This window comes from Pseudophryne corroboree, chromosome 3 (genome assembly GCF_028390025.1).
Source record: "Pseudophryne corroboree isolate aPseCor3 chromosome 3, aPseCor3.hap2, whole genome shotgun sequence".
Lineage (NCBI taxonomy): Eukaryota > Metazoa > Chordata > Amphibia > Anura > Myobatrachidae > Pseudophryne > Pseudophryne corroboree.
Genome location: NC_086446.1, coordinates 422,237,770 through 422,261,130, shown reverse-complemented (window position 1 = coordinate 422,261,130; position 23,361 = coordinate 422,237,770). Strand labels below are relative to the sequence as shown.

Genomic DNA, 23,361 nt, shown 5'->3' with positions numbered 1-23,361 from the left:
CTATGTGTAGAAAAGAATAGTAACCTACAAATAGCTATAGTAGAAATGGACATGGAGCTTGTCATGTGATTAAAAAATTGCTGTGTATCTTTGTCCACAGGTGATTGCAGTGGTCATGGATTGCTTCACAGATAACGACATATTTCGTGATATTCATGAAGTTTGCAGAAAGCGCAAGGTCCCAGTTTACATCTTGCTTGATGAGTCACAGGTGCCGCACTTTCTCACTATGTGCCTAAATCTTGGGATTTCCATAGAAACTGAACAGGTATATAAGGGTGACAAATTTCTCATCCAAGTCTTTAGAAATACAGTATTGTAATTTATTACATACATTTTGTGTGGTGTTTGATGCCATAAGGCTGATTTATTTTTGTGTGTGTTCTGAATTATACTGATGGTTTGCTTTGTTACCATTTTTAAAAACTATTATAATATTGCTATATTTTTCTCTTGCCAAAATTACTATTAAAAACTTGCCCTGTTTTCACAGTTTATGAGGGTCCGAACATTAACTGGCAATAATTACTACACCAGATCTGGTGCAAAGATTGTTGGAAAAGCTCGTGAGAAGTTTCTACTTGTGGATGGGGTGAAGGTCGCTACAGGAAGTTACAGGTGTGGTATTGTACCATAACAAGACATTGTTTTTGCCATGTGCAAGCCCTAGAATTTTGTTTTGTGCAAACATTGCCTTGTTTATTTCTTTATAAGAGTAAATAAAACAGATGAGGACGATTGCCATAAAGAGTAGACTCTTTACACTACTGTGTGTATGGCCACAAAATGAGGTTGCAGTCCATGAATAGTTAAACATTCAGTATGCACAACATTCAGTATGCAACTGGGACGTAGCCCACACAGTGAGCTAAACATAATTTCTCTATCGTCCTAGTGGATGCTGGGGTTCCTGAAAGGACCATGGGGAATAGCGGCTCCGCAGGAGACAGGGCACAAAAAGTAAAGCTTTAGGATCAGGTGGTGTGCACTGGCTCCTCCCCCTATGACCCTCCTCCAAGCCTCAGTTAGATTTTTGTGCCCGGCCGAGAAGGGTGCAATCTAGGTGGCTCTCCTAAAGAGCTGCTTAGAAAAGTTTAGCTTAGGTTTTTTATTTTACAGTGAGTCCTGCTGGCAACAGGATCACTGCAACGAGGGACTTAGGGGAGAAGAAGTGAACTCACCTGCGTGCAGGATGGATTGGCTTCTTGGCTACTGGACATTAGCTCCAGAGGGACGATCACAGGTACAGCCTGGATGGTCACCGGAGCCTCGCCGCCGGCCCCCTTGCAGATGCTGAAACGAGAAGAGGTCCAGAATCGGCGGCAGAAGACTCCTCAGTCTTCTTAAGGTAGCGCACAGCACTGCAGCTGTGCGCCATTTTCCTCTCAGCACACTTCACACGGCAGTCACTGAGGGTGCAGGGCGCTGGAAGGGGGGCGCCCTGGGAGGCAAATGAAAACCTTTTTTGGCTAAAAATACCTCACATATAGCCTCCGGGGGCTATATGGAGATATTTAACCCCTGCCAGAATCCGTTAAGAGCGGGAGACGAGGCCGCCGAAAAAGGGGCGGGGCCTATCTCCTCAGCACACAGCGCCATTTTCCCTCACAGAAAGGCTGGAGGGAAGGCTCCCAGGCTCTCCCCTGCACTGCACTACAGAAACAGGGTTAAAACAGAGAGGGGGGGCACTAATTTGGCGTTAGAAATATATAAAAAAGATGCTATAAGGGAAAACACTTATATAAGGTTGTCCCTATATAATTATAGCGTTTTTGGTGTGTGCTGGCAAACTCTCCCTCTGTCTCTCCAAAGGGCTAGTAGGTCCTGTCCTCTATCAGAGCATTCCCTGTGTGTGTGCTGTGTGTCGGTACGTGTGTGTCGACATGTATGAGGACGATGTTGGTGAGGAGGCGGAGCAATTGCCTGTAATGGTGATGTCACTCTCTAGGGAGTCGACACCGGAATGGATGGCTTATTTAGGGAATTACGTGATAATGTCAACACGCGCCAAGGTCGGTTGACGACATGAGACGGCCGACAAACGATTAGTACCGGTCCAGACGTCTCAAAAACACAGTCAGGGGTTTTAAAACGCCCGTTTACTTTAGTCGGTCGACACAGACAGGGACACTGAATCCAGTGTCGACGGTGAATAAACAAACGTATTCCTTATTAGGGCCACACGTTAAGGGCAATGAAGGAGGTGTTACATATTTCTGATACTACAAGTACCACAAAAGAGGGTATTATGTGGGATGTGAAAAAACTACCGTAGTTTTTCCTGAATCAGATAAATTAAATGAAGTGTGTGATGATGCGTGGGTTCCCCCCGATAGAAAATATGGGCGGTATACCCTTTCCCGCCAGAAGTTAGGGCGCGTTGGGAAACACCCCTTAGGGTGGATAAGGCGCTCACACGCTTATCAGAACAAGTGGCGGTACCGTCTATAGATAGGGCCGTCCTCAAGGAGCCAGCTGACAGGAGGCTGGAAAAATATCATAAAAAGTATATACACACATACTGGTGTTATACTGCGACCAGCGATCGCCTCAGCCTGGATGTGCAGAGCTGGGGTGGCTTGGTCGGATTCCCTGACTAAAAATATTGATACCCTTGACAGGGACAGTATTTTATTGACTATAGAGCATTTAAAGGATGTATTTCTATATATGCGAGATGCACAGAGGGATATTTGCACTCTGGCATCAAGAGTAAGTGCGATGTCCATATCTGCCAGAAGATGTTTATGGACACGACAGTGGTCAGGTGATGCAGATTCCAAACGGCACAAAGGTGTATTGCCGTATAAAGGAAGAGGAGTTATTTGGGGTCGGTCCATCGGACCTGGTGGCCACGGCAACTGCTGGAAAATCCACCGTTTTTACCCTAAGTCACATCTCTGCAGAAAAAGACACCGTCTTTTCAGCTTCAGTCCTTTCGTCCCTATAAGAGTCATATCTGCCCAGGGATAGAGGAAAGGGAAGAAGACTGCAGCAGGCAGCCCATTCCCAGGAACAGAAGCGTTCCACCGCTTCTGACAAGCTCTCAGCATGACGCTGAGACCGTACAGGACCCCTGGATCCTACAAGTAGTATCCCAGGGGTACAGTTTGGAATGTCGAGACGTTTCCCCTGCGCAGGCTCCTGAAGGCTGCTTTACCAAGGTCTCCCTCCGACAAGGAGGCAGTATGGGAAAAAATTCACGAGCTGTATTCCCAGCAGGTGATGATTAAATTACCCCTCCTACAACAAGAAAAGGGGTATTATTCCACACTATATTGTGGTACTGAAGCCAGAAGGCTAGGTGAGACCTATTCTAAATCTAAAAAAATTTGAACACTTACAAAGGTTCAAATCAAGATGGAGTCACTCAGAGCAGTGATAACGAACCGGGAAGAAGGGGACTATCTGGTGTCCCGAGACATCAGGGATGCTTACCTCCATGTCCCAAATTTGCCCTTATCACTAAGGGTACCTCAGGGTCGTGGTACAGAACTGTCACTATCAGTTTCAGACGCTGCCGTTTGGATTGTCTACGGCACCCCGGGTCTTTACCAAGGTAATGGCCGAAATGATGGTTCTTCTTCGAAGAAAAGGCGTCTTAATTATCCCTTACTTGGACGATCTCCTGATAAGGGCAAAGTCCAGGGAACAGTTGGAGGTCGGAGTAGCACTATCTCGGATACTGTTACAACAGCAGGGGTGGATTCTAAAGATTCCAAAATCGCAGCTGATCCCGACAACAAGTCTCCTGTGCTTAGGGATGATTCTGGACACAGTCCAGAAAAAGGTGTTTCTCCCGGAAGAGAAAGCCAGGGAGTTATCCGAGCTAGTCAGGAACCTCCTAAAATCAGTGCATCATTGCACAAGGGCCATGGTAAAAAAATGGTGACTTCCTTCGAAGCAATTCCAGTCGGCAGATTTCATGCAAGAACTTTTCAGTGGGATCTGCTGGACAAATGGTCCGGATCGCATCTTCAGATGCATCAGCGGATAACCCTATATCCAAGGACAAGGGTGTCTCTCCTGTGGTGGTTACAGAGTGCTCATCTTCTAGAGGGCCGCAGATTCGGCATTCAGTTTTGGATGTTGGTGACCACGGAGGCCAGCCCGAGAGGCTGGGGAGCAGTCACACAAGGAAAAAATTTCCAGGGAGTGTGATCAAGTCTGGAGATTTTTCTCCACATAAATATAGCTAAGGGTAAATTTATAATGCTCTAAGCTTAGCAAGACCTCTGCTTCAAGGTCAGCCGGTATTGATCCAGTGGGATAAAACATCACGGCAGTCGCCCACGTAAATAGACAGGGCGGCACAAGAAGCAGGAGGGCAGTGGCAAAAACTGCAAGGACTTTTCGCTGGGCGGAAAATCATGTGATAGCACTGTCAGCAGTGTTTCATTCCGGGAATGGAAACTGGGAAGCAGACTTCCTCAGTAGGCACGACCTCCACCCGGCAGAGTGGGAACTTCATGGGGAAGTTTTCCACATAATTGTAAACCGTTGGGAATTACCAAAGGTGGACATGATGGCGTCCCGTCTGAACAAAAAACGGGACAGGTATTGCGCCAGGTTAAGAGACCCTCAGGCAATAGCTGTGGACGTTCTGGTAACACCGTGGGTGTACCAGTCGGTGTATGTGTTCCATCCTCTGCTTTTCATACCTAAGGTACTGAGAATTATAAGACGTAGAGGAGTAAGAACTATACTCATGGCTCCGGATTGGCCAAGAAGGACTTGGTACCCGGAACTTCAAGAGATGCTCACAGAGGACTTATGGCCTCTGCCGCTAAGAAGGGACTTGTTTCAGCAAGTACCATGTCTGTTCCAAGACTTACCGCAGCTGCGTTTGACGGCATGGCGGTGGAACGCCGGATCCTAAGGGAAAAGGCATTCAGGAAGAGGTCATTCCTACCCTGGTCAAAGCCAGAAAGGAGGTGACCGCACAACATTATCACCACATGTGGCGAAAATATGTTGCGTGGTGTGAGGCCAGGAAGGCCCCACGAAGAAATTTCAACTCGGTCGATTCCTGCATTTCTTGCAAACAGGAGTGTCTATGGGCCTCAAATTGGGGTCCATTAAGGTTCAAATTTCGGCCCTGTCGATTTTTCTTCCAGAAAGAATTGGCTTCAGTTCCTGAAGTCCAGAAGTTTGTCAAGGGAGTATTGCATATACAACCCCCTTTTGTGCCTCCAGTGGCACTGTGGGATCTCAACGTAGTTCTGGGATTCCTCAAAACACATTGGTTTAAAACCAGTCAAATCTGTGGATTTGAAGCATCTCACATGAAAAGTGAACATGCTCTTGGACCTGGCCTGGACCAGGCGAGTGTCAAATTGGTGTTTTTTTTCTCAAAAAAGCCCATATCTGTTTGTCCATTCGGACAGGGCAGAGCTGCGGACTCGTCCCCAGTTCTCTCCCTAAGGTGGTGTCAGTGTTTCACCTGAACCAGCTTATTGTGGTGTCTTGCGCCTACTAGGGACTTGGAGGACTCCAAGTTGCTAGATGTGGTCAGGGCCCTGAAAATATAGGTTCCAGGATGGCTGGAGTCAGGAAAACTGACTTGCTGTTATCCTGTATGCACCCAACAAACTGGGTGCTCTTGCTTTTAAGCAGACTTTTGCTAGTTGGATGTGTAATACAATTCAGCTTGCACATTCTGTGGCAGGCCTGCCACAGCCAAAATATGTAAATGCCCATTCCACAAGGAAGGTGGGCTCATCTTGGGCGGCTGCCCGAGGGGTCTCGGCTTTACAACTTTGCCGAGCGGCTATTTAGTCAGGGGCAAACACGTTTGTAAAATCCTACAAATTTGATACCCTGGCTAAGGAGGACCTGGAGTTCTCTCATTCGGTGCTGCAGAGTCATCCGCACTCTCCCGCCCGTTTGGGAGCTTTGGTATAATCCCCATGGTCCTTTCAGGAACCCCAGCATCCACTAGGACGATAGAGAAAATAAGAATTTACTTACCGATAATTCTATTTCTCGGAGTCCGTAGTGGATGCTGGGCGCCCATCCCAAGTGCGGATTATCTGCATTACTTGTACATAGTTACAAAAATCGGGTTATTATTGTTGTGAGCCATCTTTTCAGAGGCTCCGCTGTTATCATACTGTTAACTGGGTTCAGATCACAGGTTGTACAGTGTGATTGGTGTGGCTGGTATGAGTCTTACCCGGGATTCATAAATCCTTCCTTATTGTGTACGCTCGTCTGGGCACAGTACCTAACTGAGGCTTGGAGGAGGGTCATAGGGGGAGGAGCCAGTGCACACCACCTGATCCTAAAGCTTTACTTTTTGTGCCCTGTCTCCTGCGGAGCCGCTATTCCCCATGGTCCTTTCAGGAACCCCAGCATCCACTACGGACTCCGAGAAATAGAATTATCGGTAAGTAAATTCTTATTATTATTAATGATAATTGTTACATAGCGCCAGCATATTCCATTGGGTATCAGGTTGATAGATAGACAGTGTCTAGTTAGACAGTCAATAGATAGACACCATATGTTAGACATTAGGTCGACGTGAAACTGGTCGACATAAAAAAGAGACATTGTTTTTTATTTTACATGTTTTTGGACTATTTCATACCTTCTCTATCCATGTCGGCATAGAGTTGGTTATAAACCTTGTTGCGAGGGTCTGCCTTTTTACAGTTGGGGGTCCCTGACTGGAAAAACTGTCCACACAAACTACGAAAATGCAAAAAGCACGGTGTCTACCTTTTGACCCTGTCGACCTAACGTCTGTCTAACATATGGTGTCTATCTATTGACTGTCTAACTAGACACTGTCTATCTATCAACCCACACCCATTCCATTGCACTTCAAAATTGGGACCAAACAGTAATGCAACAAGACTGGGTGTTAACAGACTCAAAGAGGTAAGAGGGATCAGCTGGCCAGTCTTTATTCTATACCATACATTAACCTGGTACCAGTTAGCGAAACTACCCTCTCCAGGGGCTCTTGTGTACCCAAGAGCATAAACTGGACACTACACAACAGATTGTGATAAAGTATCCCATTTAGTGCATGGAGGAATGAAGTGCTATTTTAGGAGGGAGTGGCTCTTTAATATAATTTGGAGAGGGGTAGATGTATTATACACTCGTATTGTGCCAGGGTTAATGTTTCCTGATTCACCTCCTTACCGAGGTGAAGCAGAAAGAGGTAGCGATGAGATGTATTAGCATCTCTGATGTTCACTTTCCCCACTGGCGATCCCTGCCAGCCCCCCCCCCCCCCAGTTCATTGGCCAAGTGCTAATGCACTGTGTCTCCTACTCACTGGCTCCACTGGGCATGTGCAAGATCTCGCATACAGCCCAGAGCCTGGCATCCAACACTGAGCTGTCCCTGCTATGGTGAATGGGCAACAACACCTGCAGGTGTTGGAACAGTCAGTGCCACTGACCGTTCATACATTGCCCACAACATTGGCATTCAAATGGCAGCGCAGGTAATGACAGGGGCGCCCCTGTCATGTAACACACCTACTCATTTTTACATGGAGGAGAAGCGGTATCAGCACATAGAATACATATACCCCTTGATGTTTAATTTGCCCATAGATACTTGGATCAAGTGACCGTATTGGTCTTTCTCTATCGTCCTAGTGGATGCTGGGGTTCCTGAAAGGACCATGGGGAATAGCGGCTCCGCAGGAGACAGGGCACAAAAAGTAAAGCTTTTTCCGATCAGGTGGTGTGCACTGGCTCCTCCCCCTATGACCCTCCTCCAGACTCCAGTTAGATTTTTGTGCCCGGCCGAGAAGGGTGCAATCTAGGTGGCTCTCCTAAAGAGCTGCTTAGAGAAAGTTTAGCTAGGTTTTTTATTTTACAGTGATTCCTGCTGGCAACAGGATCACTGCAGCGAGGGACTGAGGGGAGAAGGAGTCAACTCACCTGCGTGCAGGATGGATTGGTTTCTTGGCTACTGGACATCAAGCTCCAGAGGGACGATCACAGGTACAGCCTGGATGGTCACCGGAGCCACGCCGCCGGCCCCCTTGCAGATGCTGAAATCAGAAGAGGTCCAGAATCGGCGGCTGAAGACTCCTGCAGTCTTCTAAAGGTAGCGCACAGCACTGCAGCTGTGCGCCATTTTCCTCTCAGCACACTTCACACGGCAGTCACTGAGGGTGCAGGGCGCTGGGAGGGGGGCGCCCTGGGAGGCAAAATGAGTACCTATAAAGGCTAAAAATACCTCACATATAGCCCTAGAGGCTATATGGAGATATTTAACCCCTGCCTAATTTTTCTAAATAGCGGGAGACGAGCCCGCCGGAAAAGGGGCGGGGCCTATCTCCTCAGCACACGGCGCCATTTCCTCTCACCGCTCCGCTGGTCAGGACGGCTCCCAAGTCTCTCCCCTGCACTGCACTACAGAAACAGGGTAAAACAGAGAGGGGGGGGCACATTTATGGCGATATTTTGATATAACAAAGCAGCTATAAGGGAGCACTTATTATAAGGCTATCCCTGATATATATATATATAGCGCTTTTGGTGTGTGCTGGCAAACTCTCCCTCTGTCTCCCCAAAGGGCTAGTGGGTCCTGTCTTCGTTAGGAGCATTCCCTGTGTGTCTGCTGTGTGTCGGTACGTGTGTGTCGACATGTATGAGGACGATATTGGTGTGGAGGCGGAGCAATTGCCAAATATGAGGATGTCACCCCCTAGGGAGTCGACACCGGAATGGATGCCTTTATTTATGGAACTACGGGATAGTGTCAACACGCTAAAGCAGTCGTTTGACGACATGAGACGGCCGGACAATCAATTAGTGCCTGTCCAGGCGACTCAAACACCGTCAGGGGCTGTGAAACGCCCTTTGCCTCAGTCGGTCGACACAGACCCAGACACAGGCGATGACTCCAGTGGTGACGGTGACGAATCAACCGTATTTTCCAGTAGGGCCACACGTTATATGATTTTGGCAATGAAGGAGGCGTTACATTTAGCTGATACTACAGGTACCACTAAACAGGGTATTATGTGGGGTATGAAAAAACTACCTATAGTTTTTCCTGAATCAGAAGAACTAAATGACGTGTGTAATGAAGCGTGGGTTGCCCCTGATAAAAAGCTGATAATTTCAAAGAAATTATTGGCATTATACCCTTTCCCGCCAGAGGTTAGGGAGCGCTGGGAAACACCTCCTAGGGTGGACAAGGCGCTAACACGCTTATCTAAACAAGTGGCGTTACCCTCTCCTGAGACGGCCGCACTTAAAGATCCATCAGATAGGAGGATGGAAAATATCCAAAAAAGTATATACACACATGCAGGTGTTATACTACGACCAGCTGTAGCGACTGCCTGGATGGGCAGTGCGGGGGTAGTTTGGTCAGAATCCCTGATTGAAAATATTGATACCCTGGACAGGGACAATATTTTACTGTCGTTAGAACAAATAAAGGATGCATTTCTTTATATGCGTGATGCACAGAGGGATATATGCACACTGGCATCACGGGTAAGTGCTATGTCCATTTCGGCCAGAAGAGCTTTATGGACGCGACAGTGGACAGGCGATGCGGATTCAAAACGGCATATGGAAGTTTTGCCGTATAAAGGGGAGGAGTTATTTGGAGTCGGTCTATCAGATTTGGTGGCCACGGCTACAGCCGGGAAATCCACCTTTCTACCTCAAGTCACTCCCCAACAGAAAAAGGCACCGACTTTTCAACCGCAGCCCTTTCGTTCCTTTAAAAATAAGAGAGCAAAGGGCTATTCATATCTGCCACGAGGCAAAGGTCGAGGGAAGAGACAGCAACACGCAGCTCCTTCCCAGGATCAGAAGCCCTCCCCGGCTTCTACAAAAGCCTCAGCATGACGCTGGGGCTTCTCAAGCGGACTCGGGGACGGTGGGTGGTCGTCTCAAAAATTACAGCGCGCAGTGGGCTCACTCGCAGGTAGATCCCTGGATCCTGCAGATAATATCTCAGGGGTACAGGTTGGAATTAGAGACAGATCCACCTCGCCGTTTCCTGAAGTCTGCTTTACCAACGTCCCCCTCCGAAAGGGAGACGGTTTTGGAAGCCATTCACAAGCTGTACTCTCAGCAGGTGATAGTCAAGGTACCTCTTTTACAACAAGGAAAGGGGTATTATTCCACTCTATTTGTGGTACCGAAGCCGGATGGCTCGGTAAGGCCTATTCTAAATCTGAAGTCCTTGAACCTGTACATAAAGAAGTTCAAGTTCAAAATGGAGTCACTCAGAGCAGTGATAGCGAACCTGGAAGAGGGGGACTTTATGGTATCCTTGGACATCAAGGATGCGTACCTCCACGTTCCAATTTACCCCTCACACCAGGGGTACCTCAGGTTCGTTGTACAAAACTGTCACTATCAGTTTCAGACGCTGCCGTTCGGATTGTCCACGGCACCTCGGATCTTTACAAAGGTAATGGCCGAGATGATGATTCTTCTTCGAAGAAAAGGCGTATTAATTATCCCATACTTGGACGATCTCCTAATAAGGGCGAGGTCCAGAGAACAGCTAGAGATGGGATTAGCACTGTCTCAAGAAGTGCTAAAACAGCACGGGTGGATTCTGAATATTCCAAAATCCCAGTTAATGCCGACGACTCGTCTGCTGTTCCTAGGGATGATTCTGGACACGGTTCAGAAAAAGGTTTTTCTCCCGGAGGAAAAAGCCAAGGAGTTATCCGAGCTTGTCAGGAACCTCCTAAAACCAGGAAAGGTGTCTGTACATCAATGCACAAGAGTCCTGGGAAAAATGGTGGCTTCTTACGAAGCAATTCCATTCGGCAGATTCCACGCAAGAATTTTCCAAAGGGATCTGTTGAACAAATGGTCAGGGTCGCATCTTCAGATGCACCTGCGGATAACCCTGTCTCCAAGGACAAGGGTGTCTCTTCTGTGGTGGTTGCAGAGTGCTCATCTATTGGAGGGCCGCAGATTCGGCATACAGGATTGGATCCTGGTGACCACGGACGCCAGCCTGAGAGGCTGGGGAGCAGTCACACAAGGAAGAAACTTCCAGGGAGTATGGACGAGCCTGGAAACGTCTCTTCACATAAACATTCTGGAACTAAGAGCTATATACAATGCTCTAAGCCAGGCAGAACCTCTGCTTCAGGGAAAACCGGTGTTGATCCAGTCGGACAACATCACGGCAGTCGCCCATGTGAACAGACAGGGCGGCACAAGAAGCAGGAGTGCAATGGCAGAAGCTGCAAGGATTCTTCGCTGGGCAGAGAATCATGTGATAGCACTGTCAGCAGTGTTCATCCCGGGAGTGGACAACTGGGAAGCAGACTTCCTCAGCAGACACGATCTTCACCCGGGAGAGTGGGGACTTCATCCAGAAGTCTTCCACATGCTGGTAACCCGTTGGGAAAGACCAATGGTGGACATGATGGCGTCTCGCCTCAACAAAAAACTGGACAGGTATTGCGCCAGGTCAAGAGATCCGCAGGCAATAGCTGTGGACGCGCTGGTAACGCCTTGGGTGTACCAGTCGGTGTATGTGTTTCCTCCTCTGCCTCTCATACCAAAAGTATTGAGAATTATACGGCAAAGAGGCGTAAGAACGATACTAGTGGTTCCGGATTGGCCAAGAAGGACTTGGTACCCGGAACTTCAAGAGATGATCACGGAAGATCCGTGGCCTCTACCTCTAAGGAGGGACTTGCTTCAGCAGGGTCCCTGTCTGTTCCAAGACTTACCGCGGCTGCGTTTGACGGCATGGCGGTTGAACGCCGGATCCTAAAGGAAAAAGGCATGCCGGAAGAAGTCATTCCTACTTTGATTAAAGCAAGGAAGGAAGTAACCGTGCAACATTATCACCGAATTTGGCGAAAATATGTTGCGTGGTGCGAAGATCGGAGTGCTCCGACGGAGGAATTTCAACTGGGTCGATTCCTACATTTCCTGCAATCAGGATTGTCAATGGGTCTCAAATTGGGATCTATTAAGGTTCAAATTTCGGCCCTGTCGATTTTCTTTCAAAAAGAATTGGCTTCAGTCCCTGAAGTCCAGACCTTTGTTAAGGGAGTGCTGCATATACAGCCTCCTGTGGTGCCTCCAGTGGCACCGTGGGATCTCAATGTGGTTTTGGATTTCCTAAAATCTCATTGGTTTGAACCACTAAAAAAAAAAAAAAAAAAAAAGGTGGATTTGAAATATCTCACATGGAAAGTGACCATGCTTCTAGCCCTGGCTTCTGCCAGGAGAGTGTCAGAATTGGCAGCTTTATCTTACAAAAGCCCATATCTGATTTTCCATTCGGACAGGGCAGAACTGCGGACTCGTCCGCATTTTCTCCCTAAGGTGGTGTCAGCATTTCATCTGAACCAGCCTATTGTAGTGCCTGCGGCTACAAGTGACTTGGAGGACTCCAAGTTACTGGACGTTGTCAGAGCATTAAAAATATATATTGCAAGGACAGCTGGAGTCAGAAAATCTGACTCGTTGTTTATATTGTATGCACCCAACAAGATGGGTGCTCCGGCGTCTAAGCAGACGATTGCTCGTTGGATCTGTAGCACAATCCAACTTGCACATTCTGTGGCAGGCCTGCCACAGCCTAAATCTGTAAAGGCCCACTCCACAAGGAAGGTGGGCTCATCTTGGGCGGCTGCCCGAGGGGTCTCGGCATTACAACTTTGCCGAGCAGCTACGTGGTCAGGGGAGAACACGTTTGTAAAATTTTACAAATTTGATACTCTGGCTAAGGAGGACCTGGAGTTCTCTCATTCGGTGCTGCAGAGTCATCCGCACTCTCCCGCCCGTTTGGGAGCTTTGGTATAATCCCCATGGTCCTTTCAGGAACCCCAGCATCCACTAGGACGATAGAGAAAATAAGATTTTACTTACCGATAAATCTATTTCTCGGAGTCCGTAGTGGATGCTGGGCGCCCATCCCAAGTGCGGATTATCTGCATAAATTGTACATAGTTATTGTTAACTAATTCGGGTTATTGTTGAAGGAAGCCATCTTTCAGAGGCTCCGCTGTTATCATACTGTTAACTGGGTTTAGATCACAAGTTGTACGGTGTGATTGGTGTGGCTGGTATGAGTCTTACCCGGGATTCAAAATCCTCCCTTATTGTGTACGCTCGTCCGGGCACAGTACCTAACTGGAGTCTGGAGGAGGGTCATAGGGGGAGGAGCCAGTGCACACCACCTGATCGGAAAAAGCTTTACTTTTTGTGCCCTGTCTCCTGCGGAGCCGCTATTCCCCATGGTCCTTTCAGGAACCCCAGCATCCACTACGGACTCCGAGAAATAGATTTATCGGTAAGTAAAATCTTATTTTCTGTGGCTAGCCTTATTGTTTTATGTGCACAGTTGAATATTTTCTTGATGGATTTGTCATAACCCTACAGTAATTGTTTATGTCTCAACAGTTTTACCTGGATGGATGGGAAGCTTAATAGTAGTAATATGCTTGTGTTATCTGGACAAGTAGTAGAGAAATTTGACCTCCAGTTTAGGATACTCTATGCCCAGTCCAAACCAATTAGTACAAAGCTTCTGTCTAGTTTGCGAAACCGTGATGTGGACAAGTTGACATGTAACTTACCACTACATAAAAAGCCATTACTAAGCAATCTTCTGCATCTGGATATTGCAAAGGTGTCTAGTACCCCCAAGAGAATGGCTGCTGACCACAGAGCACTGTGGGATAAGGACTTGGGAACAAGTGCTAATGTGAGGGCTTCAGAAGATGACTGGTTGCAAATGTGTGATGTAATATCTGGCCTCAAGGAGACACAGAGTATGGCCACTCAGACTGAACCATGGCATGCTAAGTGCAATGTCAAGGGAGTGGATGCAGCCATCCAGACAAATGTCTCTACTTCAATTGCTGGCACTCAAACATCTGTTCCAGCAAGGGTGGCTTCTACCCAAACTGTGATGTTCTCAAGATCCACTACAACACAAACAACCAATGTTCCAGAGACAGGGGCAGGTCTTACTCAAAGTACATCACTTTCATCTGCTCCAAAGTTATCCACCTCATCTTCCACATTCACGTCCTCCTCCTCTTCTTCCTCTTCGATGTCTACTGCCAGCACCAGCTCAAATACCTCCATTCGCTCAGCTGACCTCATGAGTGCTGGACAGCGCCATACGGAATATCCGATGCGGGACTGTCTCCAGAAACTAACCAAGGAACGTCAATATCATTACACTACGATCCGGTCCAAACTAGATCATATGGTTTCCATACTTTCCAGGAAGAACCGTTTGGCCAATTCCTATTTTAGCTGTGCACCACTTGGCTATGGCTTGCAGCGAAGAGATGTAATGCACACCAGTCTACTCAATCTCCGTGATGGGGTTCGCTTTGCCCCCAATATGTGAGGGTGTGGATGGCTTTTAAAATATAGTAAAAACAAAACAAAACACAACAACCCTTTTTCTAGTAGTGGAGGATGGGAGCTTGAGACTTGATGGCAAACACTAATGGCATTATTCTCCCCCCCCCCCCCCAAAAAAAAAAAAAAAAAGAAAAATCTACGTTAACACTATTAAGTCTTAGCCATGTAAACTACTACTGGTTAAAATGTACCCAAACGGGTGTAATATTTAATATGTAGATATAACACTATTTTCTAATTTCCTGTTTTTAAAATACTTAAATTTACTAGTTTTGATACTGAAGTTGGCCACAGTTCCTGCAAGCTTCAAAGCCCCAGGTTTATCTGGAGTTGGGTTTACGTTAAATAGACGGGTATCAACATCAAGATGCTTTACAGCTTTTGCCTGCAGCAGAGTATGGGTGACGCTTAGCCTTAAACAGAAGCAGGAGCTGTCATGTTTATACCATCAAATATGAGACATTTAGAATCTGCTGAGACAGAGTGCAAAACATGTTCAAACATTTACCACTACCAGAATGCTGTTCAAGAAAAAGACGCTGGACCTTCTAACACTTGATAATTGCTTAACTCTTGCCATGTGTTTTATTTTTTTGTCTATATGTTATTTTGTATATATTTTTACGTATACTGTTAATTTAATGTGTCTACTACTGCATAATGCAATGCTGTGTTTGCATTGGTTGTATAAGTAGTCAGAGGGAGAAATGTGTTCAAACGTTTACTTCCCAAGGAAGTTTTGCGAGATAATGCATTTGTACTGGTATGATTGCATAAAGAATTGATTCTAACATAACTCCCTGACCTTATAAAGATATCATTATTTGACTTAAGATAAATTCTGATTCCAGATAGACGTGATTAACATAACTTGCAGCAAAAATTATAGACCAAAGTTTTCAATGGCATATTCAATTGTGGTAATATAAAGGTCTTTTCTAGATCGGACCTCCTGCTTTTAAAATAAAATACAAATAAGTGGAGACTTAATGGCTGCCTTTAAAACTTTTACGTTGAAGGATCGTAAAGAAACAATTGTACTTCTGAAAATAAGTACAGGTTGAGTATCCCTTATCCAAAATGCTTGGGACCAGAGGTATTTTGGATATGGGATTTTTCCGTATTTTGGAATAAGTGCATACCATAATGAGATATCATAGTGATCGGACCTAAGTCTAAGCACAGAATGCATTTGTTACATATACACCTTATACGCACAGCCTGAAGGTCATTTTAGCCAATATTTTTTATAACTTTGTGCATTAAACAAAGTGTGTGTACATTCACACGATTCATTTATGTTTCATATACACCTTATACACACAGCCTGAAGGTCATTTAATACAATATTTTTAAATACTTTGTGTATTAAACAAAGTTTGTGTACATTGAGCCATCAGAAAACAAATGTTTCACTATCTCACTATCACACAAAAAAGTCCGTATTTCGGAATATTCCGTATTTTGGAATATTTGGATATGGGATACTCAATCTGCATATACTCAAACCTTAGAACCAAGACGGGCGTGATTGAATTTATTGTAGTTTTAAGTATAAAACATGTTCAATAACACATTGGTTTGCGTTTAAAAAAACAAAACAACATAAACAAACCTCAAACAACAAATTGCAAACAGGTTTGTCACTCATTGCATTATTAAGTCTTCTAATATTAACCTGGTAGCAGCTGTATTCTTTGTATGCCTGTGATGGGGATGTGTTTGATATGTACTGTTTCTTGTATAGGCTGTGTACAATATTATGCACTCTTGGTGATGGTACTTTTGCAGCACTGTATTGTGTCACTATGGCTGAAAAATGTGTCTATGCTTCTAAGTTGTGGAATTGTTTGATGTAAAAAGGACATTGTGACATTACTGATGTATTTGTACCGTTATGTGCAATTAAACTAGTTGGGCAGGTGCACTTTCTTCTTTACTTACACAATAGTGTGTTTCTTATAATATTCACGTTTCACTATTTGGCACTGTGGAGGGCAATGGTGCTTTTCATCATCTTATTCTTTCTGGGGCTTAAAGATCTATAAAGAACAGAGGAAACTATAACCGCTCGGCGCAAGCAATGTTATTTCATTTTTATATTTAGTAAAGACTGACAAAAGTTCTTTCTAACCTAAAATGTGTATTTGGGCCTATGTCCAACAATATTTGCTATACCAAAGCCATTGGGAGTTTCTATTCTGTCCTGCTACAGAGCTTGACCTCCTGGTTCTTCCCAGTGCAGACTACCATCTAGCCTAATCAACACCAAAACACGTGGAACTGGTGTGGTTCCTTATTAGGCATCTACACAACCTTCTTTTTGACCAGTCCGGACTATACATCAACTGGCTTTTGTCCCTGCAGTTATGTATATCATTGCTGAACTTGCAGGATAATGATATACAATGTATACATTTATTTTGACATCTGGTTTAGGTCCGTGGCAGATGCTATTCTGTATTTTGGTTTATATCTTTGTTTCCGACTTTTCCTTTTTAGCACTTCAGCTGCTGGAAACAGACACAACACTTGTTCCCCATGTTGGAAAGCAGCTCTCAAGAAGAAGCCAGTGGAGGTCACCAATAGGTTAACAGTCTTCTACAGCCATGAGAGTTGAACTTAGTGGGTACAGCATTAGAACTGACAATCCTCAGCTCTTGCTTGGCTAGTTAATTATCTTTCTCAGTGTACCTATATAGGGGGTTTTTCAATTGAAGTTGGAAACTGCCGTCTTGTTGGAAAGACTGCCGTTTCTGACTGGTTTAGGTCAGAAGGGGTTCCGACCTATTCAATGCTGCCCCCTTTTTACCGACAAGTTGGAAAATACGACTTGTTGGAAAGCACGCGGAGCTGCCGATCCATGTGTATTGTCAGAAGCGCAGCCAAACCCAACAGGTTTTAGACTTGTTTCCGTCAATGTCAGTCCGACTTAAGAAAAAGTCGGATTGGCATTGTCGGGAATGGGCCCAACCTATCGAGTTTGGTCGGCATTGAATACTCACATGTTGGATCCTTTCTGTCGGAAAGGATCCGACATGAATTGAATACACTTCATAGGGAATATTATGCCATATACAGGTTGAGTATCCCTTATCCAAAATGCTTGGGACCAGAGGTATTTTGGATATGGGATTTTTCCGTATTTTGGAATAATTGCACACCATAATGAGATATCATGGTGATGGGACCTAAATCTAAGCACAGAATGCATTTATGTTACATATACACCTTATACACACAGCCTGAAGGTAATTTTATCCAATATTTTTTATAACTTTGTGCATTAAACAAAGTGTGTCTACATTCACACAATTCATTTATGTTTCATATACACCTTATACACACACACAGCCTGAAGGTCATTTAATACAATATTTTTTAATAACTTTGTGTATTAAACAAAGTTTGTGTACATTGAGCCATCAAAAAACAAAGGTTTCACTATCTCACTCTCAGTCAAAAAAGTCCGTATTTCGGAATATTCCGTATTTCGGAATATTTGGATATGGGATACTCAACCTGTAATAGGGAGCAATTTCTGTGAACTGGTGCAATCCAGGATGTTGGTTTTGCATTTTAAATTTTTTCATACGTCCTAGAGGATGCTGGGGTCACATCAAGAACCATGGGGTATAGACTGGATCTGCAGGAGACATGGCACTTTAAGACTTTCAAAGGGTGTGAACTGGCTCCTCCCTCTATGCCCCTCCTCCAGACTCCAGTTTAGAATCTGTGCCCAGGCAGACTGGATGCACTCTGAGGAGCTCTACTGAGTTTCTCTGAAAAGACTTTGTTAGGTTTTTTATTTTCAGGGAGAATTGCTAGCAACAGTCTCCCTGCTTCGTGGGACTTAGGGGAGAGAAGTCAGACCTACTTCTGTGAGTTTCAAGGCTCTGCTTCTTTGGCTACAGGACACCATTAGCTCCTGAGGGTTTGATCACTAGGTACGCCTAGGGGCTCATTCCCAGAGCCGGCCGTCACCCCCCTTGCAGAGCCAGAAGTCAGAAGACTTCAGTGACAGCTTTAAGGTACCGCACAGTGATCGCGCTGCGCGCCATGCTCCCACACACAGCGGCACTACCGGGTCCAGGGCGTGCGGGGGGGGGGGAGTGCGCCATGGGCAGCATATTTAACCTCTATAACTAACTGGCAAGAGCGGACATAGTGCCAGGGCACTGTCCGGACCCCCGCCAGTATAAAAATTTATTTAAAAAGAGCGGGTCTGAAGCGCGCCATTACGGGGGCGGAGCTTAGCCCTCACAGCACACAGTCCGGCACCATTTTAACGGTGGGGGCACAGTTATTTTGGTGCATTATATGTACATTATAAAAGCGCTGCAGGTCTGGGGCATTTTCTGTGGTGTTTCAGACCGGGATTGAGAGCTGGGGTGTGAGCTGGCAATAACTCCGTCTGTGTCTCTCTGACAGGCTTTACTGGTGGTCTGACCCCTATAGGCCCAGTGTGTCTGCGTGTGTTGGGTGCACGTGTGTCGGCATGTCTGAGGCGGAGTGCTCTTCCCAGGAGGAGACTGTATTAGGGACACAAACAGCTGTGGGAGTGACCCTGCCGACACCTGATTGGGTGAATGTTTTGAATGCTAATGTGGCTCTGATAAATAAGAGATTGGATAAATCTGAGTCTCAGAACCAGGCATGGAAGAAATCCGTAGAGGATGTATTGTTTCAAGTCCAGACCTCCTCGGGGGTCACAAAAGCGTTCATTTGCCCAACTGGCAGACACGGATACCGACATGGACACTGACTCTAGTGTCGACTATAGTGAGGCCAGATTAGATCCAAAACTGGCAAACAGCATTCAGTACATGATTGTGGCAATAAAAGACGTATTATATATAACTGAGGACCCTACTGTTCCTGATACTAGGGTCTATGTATAAAGGATAGAAACCTGAGGTAACGTTTCCTCCCTCTCATGAACTGAACACGCTTTGTGAAAAGGTTTGGGAAAATCCTGACAAAAAGTTTCAGATTCCCAAAAGGATTCCAGTGGTGTATCTGTTTCCCTCTGGGGATAGGGAAAAATGGGAGTCACCCCACATTGTGGACAAAGCTTTATCACGGCTGTCCAAAAAGGACACGGCAGCCCTAAAAGATCCTGCGGATCGTAGGCAGGAAAATAAGAATTTACTTACCGATAATTCTATTTCTCGTAGTCCGTAGTGGATGCTGGGGACTCCGTAAGGACCATGGGGAATAGCGGCTCCGCAGGAGACTGGGCACATCTAAAGAAAGCTTTAGGACTATCTGGTGTGCACTGGCTCCTCCCCCTATGACCCTACTCCAAGCCTCAGTTAGGATACTGTGCCCGGACGAGCGTACACAATAAGGAAGGATTTTGAATCCCGGGTAAGACTCATACCAGCCACACCAATCACACCGTACAACTTGTGATCTGAACCCAGTTAACAGCATGATAACAGAGGAGCCTCTAGAAAAGATGGCTCACTACAGCAATAACCCGATTTTTTTGGTAACAATAACTATGTACCAGTATTGCAGACAATCCGCACTTGGGATGGGCGCCCAGCATCCACTACGGACTACGAGAAATAGAATTATCGGTAAGTAAATTCTTATTTTCTCTAACGTCCTAAGTGGATGCTGGGGACTCCGTAAGGACCATGGGGATTATACCAAAGCTCCCAAACGGGCGGGAGAGTGCGGATGACTCTGCAGCACCAAATGAGAGAACTCCAGGTCCTCCTCAGCCAGGGTATCAATTTTGTAGAATTTTACAAACGTATTTGCTCCTGACCAAGTAGCTGCTCGGCAAAGTTGTAAAGCCGAGACCCCTCGGGCAGCCGCCCAAGATGAGCCCACCTTCCTTGTGGAGTGGGCATTTACAGATTTTTGGCTGTGGCAGGCCTGCCACAGAATGTGCAAGCTGAATTGTACTACAAATCCAACGAGCAATAGTCTGCTTAGAAGCAGGAGCACCCAGCTTGTTGGGTGCATACAGGATAAACAGCGAGTCAGATTTCCTGACTCCAGCCGTCCTGGAAACATATATTTTCAGGGCCCTGACAACGTCTAGCAACTTGGAGTCCTCCAAGTCCCTAGTAGCCGCAGGCACCACAATAGGTTGGTTCAGGTGAAACGCTGAAACCACCTTAGGGAGAAACTGAGGACGAGTCCTCAATTCCGCCCTGTCCGAATGGAAAATCAGATAAGGGCTTTTACAGGATAAAGCCGCCAATTCTGACACGCGCCTGGCCCAGGCCAGGGCCAATAGCATGACCACTTTCCATGTGAGATATTTTAACTCCACAGATTTAAGTGGTTCAAACCAATGTGACTTTTGGAACCCAAAACTACATTGAGATCCCAAGGTGCCACTGGAGGCACAAAAGGAGGCTGTATATGCAGTACCCCTTTTACAAACTTCTGAACTTCAGGGACTGAAGCTAGTTCTTTTTGGAAGAAAATTGACAGGGCCGAAATTTGAACCTTAATGGACCCCAATTTCAGGCCCATAGAGACTCCTGTTTGCAGGAAATGTAGGAATCGACCCAGTTGAATTTCCTCCGTCGGGCCTTACTGGCCTCGCACCACATTTTCGCCAAATGCGGTGATAATGTCTTGCGGTTACATACTTCCTGGCTTTGATCAGGATAGGGATGACTTCATCCGGAATGCCTTTTTTCCTTCAGGATCCGGCGTTCAACCGCCATGCCGTCAAACGCAGCCACGGTAAGTCTTGGAACAGACAGGGTCCTTGCTGGAGCAGGTCCCTTCTTAGAGGTAGAGGCCACGGATCCTCCGTGAGCATCTCTTGAAGTTCCGGTTACCAAGTCCTTCTTGGCCAATCCGGAGCCACGAATATAGTGCTTACTCCTCTCCATCTTATCAATCTCAGTACCTTGGGTATGAGAGGCAGAGGAGGGAACACATACACTGACTGGTACACCCACGGTGTTACCAGAGCGTCTACAGCTATTGCCTGAGGGTCCCTTGACCTGGCGCAATACCTGTCGAGTTTTTCCCAACGGTTTATAATCATGTGGAAGACTTCTGGGTGAAGTCCCCACTCTCCCGGGTGGAGGTCGTGCTGAGGAAGTCTGCTTCCCAGTTGTCCACTCCCGGAATGAATACTGCTGACAGTGCTATCACATGATTTTCCGCCCAGCGAAGAATCCTTGCAGCTTCTGCCATTGCCCTCCTGCCTCTTGTGCCACCCTGTCTGTTTACGTGGGTGACTGCCGTGATGTTGTCCGACTGGATCAACACCGGCTGACCTTGAAGCAGAGGTCTTGCTAAGCTTAGAGCATTGTAAATGGCCCTTAGCTTCAGGATATTTATGTGAAGTGATGTCTCCAGGCTTGACCATAAGCCCTGGATATTCCTTCCCTGTGTGACTGCTCCCCAGTCTCGCAGGCTGGCATCCGTGGTCACCAGGACCCAGTCCTGAATGCCGAATCTGCGGCCCTCTAGAAGATGAGCACTCTGCAACCACCACAGGAGGGACACCCTTGTCCTTGGTGACAGGGTTATCCGCTGATGCATCTGAAGATGCGACCCAGACCATTTGTCCAGCAGGTCCCACTGGAAAGTTCTTGCGTGGAATCTGCCGAATGGGATTGCTTCGTAGGAAGCCACCATTTTACCCAGAACCCTTGTGCATTGATGCACTGAGACTTGGCTCGGTTTTAGGAGGTTCCTGACTAGCTCGGATAACTCCCTGGCTTTCTCCTCCGGGAGAAACACCTTTTTCTGGACTGTGTCCAGGATCATCCCTAGGAACAGAAGACAAGTCGTCGGAACCAGCTGTGATTTTGGAATATTGAGAATCCAATCGTGCTGCCGCAACACTACCTGAGATAGTGCTACACCGAGCTCCAACTGTTCCCTGGATCTTACCCTTATCAGGGAATCGTCCAAGTAAGGGATAACTAAAATTCCCTTCCTTCGAAGGAATATCATCATTTCGGCCATTACCTTGGTAAAGACCCGGGGTGCCGTGGACCATCCATACGGCAGCGTCTGAACTGATAGTGACAGTTCTGTACCATAAACCTGAGGTACCCTTGGTGAGAAGGGTAAATTTTGACATGAAGGTAAGCATCCTTGATGTCCCGAGACATCATGTAGTCCCCTTCTTCCAGGTTCGCAATCACTGCTCTGAGTGACTCAATCTTGAATTTGAACCTCTGTATGTAAGTGTTCAAAGATTTTAGATTTAGAATCGGTCTCACCGAGCCGTCCGGCTTCGGTACCACAACAGTGTGGAATAATACCCCGTTCCCTGTTGCAGGAGGGGTACCTTGATTATCACCTGCTGGGAATACAGCTTGTGAATGGCTTCCAAAACTGTCTCCCTGTCAGAAGGAGACATCGGTAAAGCCGACTTTAGGAAACGGCGAGGGGGAGACGTCTCGAATTCTAATTTGTACCCCTGAGATATCACCTGAAGGATCCAGGGGTCTACTTGCGAGTGAGCCCACTGCGCGCTGAAATTCATTGAGACGGGCCCCCCACCGTGCCTGATTCTGCTTGTAAAGCCCCAGCGTCATACTGAGGGCTTGGCAGAGGCGGGAGAGGGTTTCTGTTCCTGGGAACTGGCTGATTTCTGCAGCCTTTTTCCTCTCCCTCTGTCACGGGGCAGAAATGAGGAACCTTTTGCCCGCTTGTCCACGAAAAGACTGCGCCTGATAATACGGCGTCTTCTCATGTTGAGAGGCGACCTGGGGTACAAACGTGGATTTCCCAGCTGTTGCCGTGGCCACCAGGTCTGAAAGACCGACCCCAAATAACTCCTCCCCTTAATAAGGCAATACTTCCAAATGCCGTTTGGAATACGCATCACCTGACCACTGACGTGTCCATAACCCTCTACTGGTAGAAATGGACAACGCACTTAGACTTGATGCCAGTCGGCAAATATTCCGCTGTGCATCACGCATATATAGAAATGCATCCTTTAAAATGCTCTATAGGCAAAAATATACTGTCCCTATCTAGGGTATCAATATTTTCAGTC

General features: G+C 46.5%; 1 protein-coding gene and 1 long non-coding RNA gene across 2 annotated transcripts in view; one reads left to right on the top strand and one right to left on the bottom strand.

Moving 5' to 3' along the window:
- The window catches only part of FAM83D (family with sequence similarity 83 member D), a 34,631-nt gene extending 18,332 nt beyond the window's left edge, over positions 1-16,299 (top strand). Inside the window, exons 2-4 of the mRNA XM_063960257.1 lie at positions 101-268; positions 494-618; positions 13,383-16,299. Of these exons, the coding sequence (XP_063816327.1) occupies positions 101-268; positions 494-618; positions 13,383-14,343 (1,254 nt within the window). The 3' untranslated portion in view covers positions 14,344-16,299. The remainder of the gene's footprint in view (positions 1-100; positions 269-493; positions 619-13,382) is intronic.
- LOC135055805 (uncharacterized) overlaps positions 16,279-23,361 on the bottom strand; it is an 84,652-nt gene continuing 77,569 nt past the window's right edge. The window contains exon 5 of the long non-coding RNA XR_010243815.1: positions 16,279-16,402. This is a non-coding gene — a long non-coding RNA (uncharacterized LOC135055805). The remainder of the gene's footprint in view (positions 16,403-23,361) is intronic.